General features: G+C 31.5%; 2 protein-coding genes across 2 annotated transcripts in view; both read left to right on the plus strand.

Annotated features, from left to right (window-relative positions):
* The window catches only part of otd2 (homeotic protein ocelliless), a 6,524-nt gene extending 4,645 nt beyond the window's left edge, over positions 1 to 1,879 (plus strand). Inside the window, exons 3-6 of the mRNA XM_018520553.1 lie at positions 104 to 288; positions 611 to 728; positions 891 to 1,094; positions 1,621 to 1,879. Coding sequence (XP_018376055.1) covers positions 104 to 288; positions 611 to 728; positions 891 to 1,094; positions 1,621 to 1,725 — 612 coding nt within the window. The 3' untranslated portion in view covers positions 1,726 to 1,879. The remainder of the gene's footprint in view (positions 1 to 103; positions 289 to 610; positions 729 to 890; positions 1,095 to 1,620) is intronic.
* A 7,247-nt stretch (positions 1,880 to 9,126) lies between these two features.
* The window catches only part of LOC108769582 (tyrosine-protein kinase-like otk), a 62,444-nt gene continuing 58,946 nt past the window's right edge, over positions 9,127 to 12,624 (plus strand). Inside the window, exon 1 of the mRNA XM_018520618.1 lies at positions 9,127 to 9,360. Within this exon, the coding sequence (XP_018376120.1) occupies positions 9,318 to 9,360 (43 nt within the window). The 5' untranslated portion in view covers positions 9,127 to 9,317. The remainder of the gene's footprint in view (positions 9,361 to 12,624) is intronic.

Below are 12,624 nucleotides of genomic sequence, written 5' to 3' on the forward strand. Positions count from 1 at the left end.
TTTTTTTTTTTTTTTTTTTTTTTAGTGGTAATACGGTGTCATTGTAGGGGCGCTTGATTATATAATCACGTAATATCGCGGGTATTTTCACGTGTGTTTACAGGTGTGGTTCAAAAATCGGAGGGCTAAATGCCGACAGCAGCAGAAGCAGCAACAACAACAGCAAGATAAGACGCCGAGATCGAAAAAGCCCTCGGGGAGCCCGGCTAGTAATCCACCCCCTGGAAAAAGTCCTTCAATTACCACTCCGCCCACACCCGCCGCCGCGGTACCTGCTACTACGCCCTTGTAAATATTACTTATCTTAATGAGCACTTATCTTTGGCGTATGTCCGTGATCGCGCTAACGACTTTTTATCTCAGACGGGAACGTGTCAGTGCGAGATAATCGGCAACTTAATTAGCTTGATAATTAGTATTCTAATTGCGGCTACACGCGACAGATATTATCGAGATACATATTGCGCGAGATACGCTTCCTTACATTCGCACTTTGAGCGCGTAAAGTCTAAAATGTTAATTACGACGCGATCGATCGCCGTATAGAATGTAGAAAGCTAAATGTTTATACACACATATAAGTTTGTTATAACTGTATTTCTGTATTTAGGAGCGGAGGCACAGGAGGCTCAGCAGCAAGTTCGCCAGCGCTTTTAAGGGACTCGCCGCAGTATAAGCCTGCGGGAAATGCTAGTTTGTTATTAGCAGCTAGCACGACTCCACCGAGCGTAAGTGGATTATAGCAGTACTTACTTTCGCCGAGTATAACATGTACTTGGATATAATAGGTCGATTTATATTTTATTATTTTACGTTTTTCGCGAAAAATTGTTTTAAAGAGCATTTTTTACATGGAATATTCGTTCTTATCGATTATATGTCCTTAACAGTTAGGTGGTACAGTGTATAGCAGCGGCGGTGGTAGCAGTAGCATTTGGAGTCCAGCAGTAACGGAGAGCGGTGGAGCATTTCCGGGAGACCATCAAAGGTTAACGTGGACGACAACCCCTTCCCAGCAGCAGTGCTATCAAAATTATTCGTCCTATTATACCAATATGGATTACCTTTCGCCCGCCCCGCATCAGTTAAACGTGGTAGGTAAAATAACTCTAGTTTCCTAAGTCTTTTACATAAATATATACACAGAAAGAATGTTTTTGCTGAAGTATCTAAACCGAGGAGGGGTCAATCACCTCCATTGCTATCATATTGTTAGCGTTTTACTATAGTATTGCCTGTACTAGAAATAATACATAGCAATACATTAGCAATACTTGACAATATTGTGCGCAATAAATGCAGGCAATACATTGGGTGATTGACTCCTCGATATAAACAGATCTATAGCTAAATGTAGAATACTCAAGCTAGTTGCTAGAATGCCCAAACTTTTTGCAGCTCATCATGCTTGAGTTAGCTGCATAATTATTTTAATGATCCAATAAAATTGTTTTTAAATCTGTATCTACTTAAATTTTTAGATCAGCAAAACTATTCTTTCTATATATAATAATATCAGTTATATGTCATTAAAGTACGTGCGGTGTAAAAAATACTTGATTCTTCAGTATAGGTACAATAATAATAAACAAAAATATTAATATCGAATTGACAAATTAGGACAATGGAAGTAGCAGTCTTGATAACTCATGGAGTAAAACGAGAGACGAAGGTACTACTTCATCGTGGTTTTACAATAGCACCGGATGGGGTGATCGTAAGTGAACCTACAAGCATCGAAGAATGAAGCCTGGGTACATATCATCGACAACAGTGATGTTATATGGCTTGAATCGAAGTTTATTGTAACGAAATGCCAAAAACTGAAGAAGTTCTACTTCTGATAAATGTCGATACAGACTAAACATATCTTTAATAACTCGGCCAGCATTCGAACACTGTGGAATGTACAGGTCGATCGAGAGTGCCATACGTATCTTTCTGCATTAATTGATACAGCATATTTTAAATACACAGGATGTCCTACATGTATACCTAGTTCTATTATCTATGTAGAATATTTGTTTATTATTAGAATCTTAAATTTTTATAAAATTTTATACAAAAACTGACATAATTTCGGAGAAAGCATTATTGTTTGCATCTATACACTGAAAAGTGTACTAAATTTTAATAAACATTTGTTTGAATAGTACTAATTATAAATATTTAATAAATATATACATACGTTATATATAAGGACCATTGGATTTAACTGTTATTTTATCTTACTGAGTAAATATTTATTTTCTGTAAGTAAATGTTCTATAAGTAAATGTTCAGTTAGTACTATTGAAAAAAATACGTATTAAGATTTAGTAAATTATCTTAATATTTTTATACGTAAAATGATAAAAAATTAAGGATGTACCGGATCGTAAAATTACCGAATTCAAAATATCGAATATCTGGTGTTATATTTTTTTCGGATATCCACTGTACAGTCGGATATTCGGTAGAGTTATCGGATACTACATATTACCGGATACTAATGATATCCGACTATCCAACCAGATAGTAAAAAAGTATCAGATAATACCGGATGTCTAATATTTCCCGGATATCCGGTGCATCCTTATAAAAAATTAATTCAAAAGTTAAAAAAATTTCTATCTAAAAAATTAAGATAACCTTCATATGTATTATAAACACCTTCATTTAAAAAAGGTTATTTTACTAAGCAATATTTCTTTTATATCATATAATTTTTATTAGATTTGCTTCGCTTTTAATTTAATGCACTGTATTTAAAAAAAATTTTAGATGATAACATTAGATAGGACATCCTGTATAATTGTTTTTTTGTTGTCGAAACATAATGCGATCATATATTTTTAATTATTTTGAGCCGTGTGAGCTTTGTGAAATGTGTATGAGAGGTAGTTTTAACTACCATATACTCTGTCTTATTTACATCTCGAAACCTGTGTCAAATTATATATTAAATATGATTATTTAATATTAGAAAAACATAAAGATCTCAAATTGATGGAAATAATGGTATTTCAAAAAGATGTTTCGTATTTTGATAGTTATTTCAAAATGTTTTGATAGTGCAAAATTAATTAACTAGTCACGTTAATAATATAAAAGTAACAATCGAGAAATTAACACATTAAATAAAGTCGCCATAAAGAACGAGTATATTATAATTATGCCCTTTCTTCGCAAAAATCATAAATTCATTATTTTATCCATCACGTCCGATTTTATAATGATAATGAATTATTTCAATAGTTTTAATAGTTCAAGTAAATCTTCTATTATCGCGAATAACGACTTTTTAACGGTGTACTATAATCGTTTCATGTGATCTCCGGGACAAATAACTATATATTGTGTATATAATATAAATACTTTTACGAAAAAAATTCAAGAAAATTGACTTAGATTCACACACGTTAAAAATATAGTGGAATATGTCCAAGCGATTTAGTTCTCAATATACAAAAATTTTCAAAAAGAGGTATATGCGTATGTATAGGTACACAAGACATACGTACTATGTACATAAATTATATATAAAAACATATATATATAGTGCAAGTCTCTCTATGTACATATGTATCATTCTTTCGTGTAGAAATACACTACCTGAATATCAAAATGAACTCGTTATGACATCGAAGTTGTTGATCGTTTTCTTTTTATAGACTTATTTCACATGCAAAATAAAATATTTTATCTTTTATAAATTTAATAAATAGCATATACCGTCCCGCTGTCAGAAAATTCGCATTGGATTGTCTTTCATACGATATTATCTTTGTATAAAAAAAGGCAAGAATATAAAAAACATTTAAAGAGACATTCATCATTAATTCTCTAATTAAAAAAAAAAAACAAATTTGTTTGCAAAAAATCTTGTTAAAAAGAATCTTTTTCTACATACTTGTATTCTTTTTGCGCGAGGATTTACCTGGTTTTGTACCACGAATCTCACCTCGTATTTTCTATTTGTTACCTTTAAATAACCAAATATTGTAATATGCAATTTTTATCAAATTAATATTGAAAATATATCATTCATTATTATAATCATCCTTCTTTTTAACACGCAGTATTTAGTAATTACAAGCGATTTTTGTCACACCTTATATATATATTTTTTTGGACCAGTCGATTAAATTTTTATGAACCCTATATATATAAATTTATCTATTAGCCACGTGCGAAAAGTATTTTAAATTTAGCCAAATAATTTACGTATCGCTTTTGGTAAAACTTTTATTATCAATCAATATTGTCAATATTTTGGAAAAAGAGATCTTCGACGCGAAGAGCTTTATAAAAAAAACTAAACTGAATGCCGATTGTTCTCTACAGATGTGTGATGATTGATTATAGGATAGAAAAAATTAAGATTCATATGTAAAGTGAAAAAAAACCGGTTTAAGATCTATAGGAATATAAGTATGTGACTGTTTAGATTGTTATTATAAATATTACCAATACTTATAAAATGATCGACACAGAAAACAACGACGTACATGTCTCAAGATGTATGAAGATAATATAACAAATTTGAATTGTATGTTCTTACTTTTCTTCCATCTACAGCTTTCTGCTTAAAAATTTCGTTATCCTATCGAATTTCTTTTTCCTCTCTTTTAAACTAAATATATTATCTGTATTAATTTTTTTATCATAGAGATTATATTATATCCTGTTTTTATTGCAAAAAATAATTTCGTTATATTACATCATATTTACAGGTAATGCGATTTATATTTGCATTTACATCTAATGATTCAGGTCTTCATAAAGCACTATTATTTTTTAAAACTGTTACACTTATCGTTTTTGCATTTATGTTTTGAGATTCAAAATCTTTAAGAGTTTTAGATATTTGTATATTAGAAATTTCATATTTATATAAAACTGTGCATCTATGTCTAAAATTAAATATTTCCAAAAATTTTGTATTTATATTAATTTATATTTATACTATGTTTATATGCGTATTTTTAAATTTCGTATCATACATTTAATATTTACAATTAAGTAAAATTTTTAAGTTTTCATTTCATATTCATAACTATTTCGCAGCAACTTCCTCATTTTTAAGTCCAGAAAGACACTTGAAAGATATTTGTGACAATAAGAATAAACTAGATATATGAAGAAATATTTATGTATAAAAGTCATCTAAAAATATACATTTCAGTTTTGACTTCAAATTATATCTATTAATATTTTTTTATTTTTACGAAATCGATGAAATCACAATTGTGATGTCGAAATGATGTTGTGTAAATATTATTTTTCTCTTAAAAAGATATATTTATGTTAGGAATTATTTAAACAAATAAAAAATATGTTATAATCAATTTTTCTCATTTTTTCGCATAATCATATTATTGATAATTTAAAATAAGTTCATAGATGACATGAAGTTCAATAATACAACTATAAGGTAGGAAATAATTGTAAAAATTATGATCTTTTATTTATCTTGATATTTGGTAGAGGTAGGTAACTGTATTTTTCTCGTTATCATCTGCTTTGTTTCGACTAATCGCTTCTTATATTCATCACATATTCGCTGAGAGGGCGTTAGTGCACAGCCAAACGAACTTTCGTAACAGATAAAACAACGTAACAATTGCCTTATTGGTGCATTTTCCACCAATTTTCAATTGTACGATAAAATTTTAGGAATACAATATATTTAATAAATTTTGTTTCGAAATCTCTAAGAATAAAATACAATCTTTTAAGTACAAATCGTTCATTTTCATAATTTTATCATTAGTTCAAAAGAGAAAAACAAAACTGCAATTTATAATTATTTAAAATTCTACATATCGTAATTACAGTTTTTAATGATTTCTGTTGATGATCAACGTGAAAATATTAAATTGTGAAAAATCTCATCACAAATAATACGATCGTACGAAGTTTATCTAAAGAAATTCTCGCACATCGCGTTATCGTTTTCATTATGTTTATGTGATGGAAATTTCGTTATGAATACAAATACATGCGTTATAATCACTTTAATTGTCATATCTAATGAGAAGTAATTATGACAAAATAAGAGTTTTTCAAAAAAGCATTAGGGTGCGTTCCGAGTTACGCATGAGGCGCATGATGCATTATTTGTTCTTATTGTTCAGCAAATAATAAAGGATACATCATGCGCTTCATACGTAACTCGGAACGCACTCTTAGTATCATTTTCGCGCGCTATAGGTATTGAAATTTGTGTTTACCTTATCAAACTTAACCGCCATGACGCGGCGTCGATCACGATCAATGAAGTAGCATTGATTACGAAGATCCGCACGTTTTGACGATCGCCCGTCACTTGAACCAGCATTCCTGATGAAACTTCGCATTAATTATGCATTACGAATGGATAAAAGTCGCAATGAAGACGGAGCGATTCGCACTTCGCACTCCGAACCGATGTGCCGATGAAACTGTCATGGCGGCCGATCGGCACGCGGGACATTCGATCTGAATATGATCCCCGGTAAAAAATTTTTCATGCATGAATATGTATAAATATGTATAAACATACATAAACACGCATAAATATTCATAAACACGTATAATTATATATGAAATATATCTATACATGTTCATATATATTCTTCTTTCTTTTGTAAAATTACATTTTAGTGTAATAGAAATAATAATATATAATAACGTGAAAACATTAAAAATAATTAAAAAGGTAATTTTCGCACTATTTGTTGTAAAAAAAATCAAGTTTGAAGAAATGTAAAAAAAACTATTTATGTATAATTATATATAAAATTATGCATATAATTATGTATGAATAATTTTTTTTTACATTTTTCCAAACTTTTTTTTCTAAAACAAACAATGCGAAAATTATCCCTTTAATTATATTTTATGTTTTCACATTATTATTATTATTTCTATTACATTAAAAAGTAATTTTACAAAAGAAAGAAGGATGTATGAAAATGTATGGACATATTTGATCAGTAGTAGTTAAATGTTCTTAAAAACAATTGATTATAATTTACATTAATTTGAATAAATTACAATCATGATAATTTGTTCAATATATAAAATATCGAATTTTTTCTCCCCCCCTTCCCTTTTCTTCTATTAAATATAACATTGAAATACCTAAATAATCGAAAAGATAATTAACTTAAAAATAACATTAATCGTAGGAATATTTAACATAAATCTCAAATTATAATTAATAAAATTAAAAATATGTGTTAAATAAGACTATGAATAAAAAAATCAACATAAATATGTAAATAAAAGAAAACAATATAATCAAGAACTAAAACATTAATAACAATCAAGAACTAAAACATATTAATAACAAACGTCGTTTCGAGCCCAATCGGGTCATCTTTAATGTTACATAGAAACATATTCAAATTGAACGATTAAAATAATATAATAAAATAAATTACAAAAACATCTAGTAAATTCGCATCCTGTCGTTAATCTGATACTATGCCCGCAAAGATGTAGCGTGTATTATAGATGTCAGAATAATAAAATCCTTATTCGATGTCATAGTGCTAAAATATTCACAAGCATCATAAATTCAAATATCAAGTTATTCTTCAAATTATAATATTACAATGTCCAATAATAAAAAATTCTTCGTATTAGTTCAATAATACAAAAACTCTTCTCCAAGTCGGTACACTTAATTCGACGTCAACATAAGATTACATTTTAGAAGCAGTATATTGCAAAGAAAACGTTTCTATTGTTTGGCTGAGAAACACAAAGATGACCCGAGCTCGAAATAATGTTTGTTATTAATATGTTTTAGTTTTTGATTGTCAGGGTTGGGTAAGTTAATTTTTTTTTTAACTAAGTTAAGTTAAAGTTAACAACCTTGGAAATTTAACTTATTTAAGATACAAGTTAATTTATAATAAAATTAATTGAATTAAAAGTTAAGTTAATAAAAAAAGTAATTAAAAAGCTAAAAGTTAAATTTGTTTGTTTTTTATTTTTTTAATTCATGATTCCAAGATTCCAGTCTTATAAATAACGGAAATGACAAATATATACTTCATTTAGAAAATACTCTATATTTTATTTACATTTTGTTTATATATTTTGTTTATATATACTGTTTAGTATATATAAGATTCGACTATGAATACTAGCCTGTGGTATGACTAAAGTTTCAGACACAATACGAGGGAGTAGTGATAGTAATAAGAAATAGTAGATTTCAACCTATCAGAAACTAAATACATCAAAATACACAGTTTCTGACAGATTGAAATCTGGGGGTCGATTGTGTAATTTGAAATGAGATGAAAATTACAAAAGTGAGCAAATTCACTAGAATATTTATAATTTCATTGGTTAATAAATTTGCTCATTTTTGCAATTTTCACCTCATTATATAAGTTATCGCTATTGCCGCGTATTATGTCTGAGACTTAACTTCAAAGAATTAAATAAAAAATTAATAGTTACGGATGAAATGTAACTAAATAAAGTTAAAAAAAGTTAAGAGTCTAAAACTAAGTCTGTAACTATAAAGTTATGTTAAAATTAATTAACTTTTTAACTTTTTAACTTAACTTTTATTTTTTTAACTTAGCACTACCCAACCCTCTTGATTGTTATTAATATGTTTAAGTTATTGATTAAATCGTTTTCTTTTATTTACATATTTATGTTGATTTTTTTGGTTCATAGCCTTTCTTAACACATATTTTTAATTCATATTAATTGAACCATATTACATGATGTATTATAATTAGTCAATACTTTTCTAGGTATTCGGAGATAAAACAATTGAAATCGATTATTCACAGTCGAACGAGAAGAGAATAATCAACTTCATTCTCCTCACGTTCGACTGTGATTGCCCAATTTTTTACAGCTTACAGCATAAATGAACAGATTACGGCATGTATATTAATAAGCTGTAAATGATCCTTAAAGACGCTGAGTGCAAAAAGCGCAAAAAAAAGCAACGCGATGAACTTATTATCTACTTATCTCTCCAGGGTTGTATAACCGACAGATTGCGTCCTCTGGTGGCGACGCGAGCAATCACGTTGACCGACCAGGTGAACCGAGAGCATCCAGGTCCAGAGGTCGCTTCGCGCCGGCGTGGGTTTATTGCAGCAGTATCGCGCGTCTCTTCGCGCCGGTCGTTTCTCGTTCGATTTTCTCTCGCGTACACGCCGTTTGCAGAGTTACCGCAGATCAGCCGTGAAAATGATCGCGACGTGAATTTCGCCGCACGGCCACACACGGGGTGTTTTTTTTCTCTTTCTCCGTCTCTTTTCTTCCGCGCGGCGATAACGATTGTGCACGTTATTCTCGGTTGATCCAGAAGGATGCAGCGCATCGCGGCTCTACTGGCTCTGCTCGCCTGCGTGTGTAAGTACCGCACCGAACGGAATAGCGTAAGCGGGGCTCTCCGGCTTTTCCCTCCCTTCCCGCTACTCGCCGCGGGTCTGTCTGCCCGTCTGTCGGGGTGAATCACGCGGAGGGAAGAGAGCCGATCGAAGTTTCCGTAACGGCCCATCTCCCTCCTCCTTCAACCCCTCGGGATCCAGCGCTGATCGTCTCGCGATCTTCCCAGCCCGCTCCGACCGGTTGCCGCTCCGCGCGCGGTTTCTCCCTTTCTTCCTTTTCTGACCGGCCGACGTTGTAATTATGGCTAATTGAGTCTGAATCGCGCGCCTTGGCCGACTGGGCGATTTGACTCCGTAAAAAAAAAAAGAAAAGAAAAATCACAGGCTCCTTTCGAAGCGGCCACGACTTATACAGCACGGATCATTCCAGCGATAATATTGCAGCGACGTTATTACAAACATTTGCTGCGTTCAGTAGAGAAAACTGATTAATGAGCGCTCAGTGATTTTTTAATATGACCGACTGCATTTAGCAGAGAAAGCAGTTCTACTATTGTTGTGAAAGTCTTTAATGTGATTGATTTTGCTCTTAGTTTATTACTGAATCTAAATGTATAAACCAGTATAAAAGAATATCATATAAAAGAATCATGTAAAAGAATTTTACTACAATTGCGAAACTGCTGAACGCAGCCATTGGTTTTTGCCTTTAATTCTTTACTAGATCGAATTGCAGGAACCAATCATATTAAAGAATCGTGCACCGAACGCTCACACTGACCAGTTTTTTCTACTGAACGTAGCCAATAAGTCTGTTCGCGTTGCCTAAAATTCCCCAAAATGTCTGCACTTAAAATGAAATATATATATATTCGGGTATTGAAAAGAGAAAGAAGCGAAGATGCTGAGCGCAAAAAATGCAAGCAACGCAAACAAATCTAGAGCGGTCTGCTATAATTCATAGTCCATTTTAAGGCCGGTTGTTCTATCTTTTGGTAAATTTTACCTGTTGGGTAAGTAGCAAGATTACCCAATCACATGCGCGAATTGCCAGATTTACCTAACAGGTAAAATTTACCAGAAGGTGGAACAACTGGCCCTTAATCGAGGAAGTAACCACTAGCTGAAATATTATCCCATAGATTATATGATTTCATTTGGTTTCATATAATTTCATTTGGTAAAGGTAAAACCTAAACGATTTTACCAAATATATTATCTAATATATCATACAATAATTTTATATACATAAATATATTATCTCTAATATATTATACAAAATATATTTTATCTAATATATTATACAATAATTTCTCGTTATTGCAATTATCGGATTATATTATATCGGGATTTCATATGAATTTTATAATGATTTCGAGGACCCTGCCCATTATTACGTTAGGTGATTAATCCCCTCGGTTTTAATTTCAAGACTGTCTTAAGTAAAGGATTATTTATACTTGCTGTAATCTGTAAGAATTGACCAATCCTAGTCGATTATCCTCCTCTCATTCGACTATGATTGGTCAACTCTTACAGATTGTGGCATAAGTTAACAGATTATAATCAGTGTATAAATGATTTTTAGATCACCACACGATTTTCCGTAGTCATAAAACGTACCGTAAGAATTAGCCAATCAGTTGAAAATTTTTTGATAATTCTTGACTGTAACTGACTAATTCTTATAGTACGTTTTACTGTTATGGAAAATGTGCGCGATAGCCTTAATGTTTTAAAACGCTAAAGCTAGAAACACATAACAAAACAGTAGGCAATAAAGACTTAAGTAATAAGACGATAAGATTTAAGAAATAAGCGAATCGGCCAATCACAATAGAGAACGTAAAGTAGTTCTCTACTGTGATTGGTCAATTCGCTTACTACTTACATCCTACTCTCTTGTGTTTTTTATATATTTTTGGCTTAATACAACCCTCTGATTGGCTTATTATACATTTTAAGACTGTACTTAAGACAGTCTTAAATATAAGAATCGACTAGAAATAGTGTTAATGCTGCTGCAAGCTCCTGTTCTGTACAGGAAACCACCTTTTTGCCCCTGGCCGAGTCTCCTACAATTGTCGGAGATTTTATGGTGCTAAGTATTGATTCAGAAAGAACCGGGACCCGCTGATTTGAAGTTACGCGGTCAGATATCGCGGAAAGGGTATCATTTCGTGCGCGAAGAACCGCGAGAGTATATCTGGCGAATGCATCAGCGCGATACGGCAAGCACGATACGTTATGCCGAGAACATTGTTACACGCTCGTTGCACACTGTTATTTCGTGATAAAATCGCGTAACTCGCCGAGTAAAATATTTCGTTGTTACCGGCCTGCTTTTTAACCGTACGATTAATATTATCTCGAGTGATGCATAAAAAGATTTTGGAATGTCCCGCAAAGCTTTGATCTCGCGTGCGCTAAAGAAACTATCTTTTTGTGTATGCTTGTTATTTTCGCTCAAATCGCATTTATATCTTGATGAGATTAGTGATTACTATTATTATTTTGCGCATACAACATTGTTCACACATCGAGATTATTCATTGGCTTTATAATGACTGTTTTTAACACTTTACAATTATATAGAAAGTCACGGAAGAGCAAATATTGCATATGATTGAAAACAAGCTCGAATTGATTTCGTAAGAAAATTACATTTCCAGTACTTCGATTCTGTAAATTTTAACGACAGTTTAGTCTGTACTTTCCACTTTACATTTATGCTCATTTCTATTAATAGTTTAATTTTGATCTCGGTTCAACTAATTCTTCTTCTTTTTCTGGTCTGGTTATAAGAATTAGAAAAAGATGAAGAGTAAGTTGAACCGATTCAAGTTAATTGCATAAAAAAAACTTCTACGGTTACAACGACCAAAAATCGCTTTAATACATTTTTTTTATTATAAGAACTATAATATACGATTGTGTGTTATAATCGTAAAATTGACATATCTTAACGGTTATGGCTGTTAAGATATGTCCATCTTACGATTATCACAACCAAATATATTGATAAGTGAAAATGATCATTATTTCCGGTTGTGGCAACCATAGCATTTTTTCTGTGCTACATTGATAGAAACAGGCATTAGTGACACAAGTCGACACGATTATTCTATCTTTTTTGACATTCGGAGAATAACAAAGATAAAATGACATTTTACCAAATAGAAAGCGCCCAGTGTCATCAACCCTTACCGTACTAATATGGGTAACTAGTGACCGAGTGATTCCTGTTCGTGCAAGTTTCTTTGAGTCTTTCGGTAATTATAAATTA

The sequence above is a fragment of the Trachymyrmex cornetzi genome, unplaced genomic scaffold (genome assembly GCF_001594075.2).
Source record: "Trachymyrmex cornetzi isolate Tcor2-1 unplaced genomic scaffold, Tcor1.1 scaffold92, whole genome shotgun sequence".
Taxonomy (NCBI): Eukaryota; Metazoa; Arthropoda; class Insecta; order Hymenoptera; family Formicidae; genus Trachymyrmex; species Trachymyrmex cornetzi.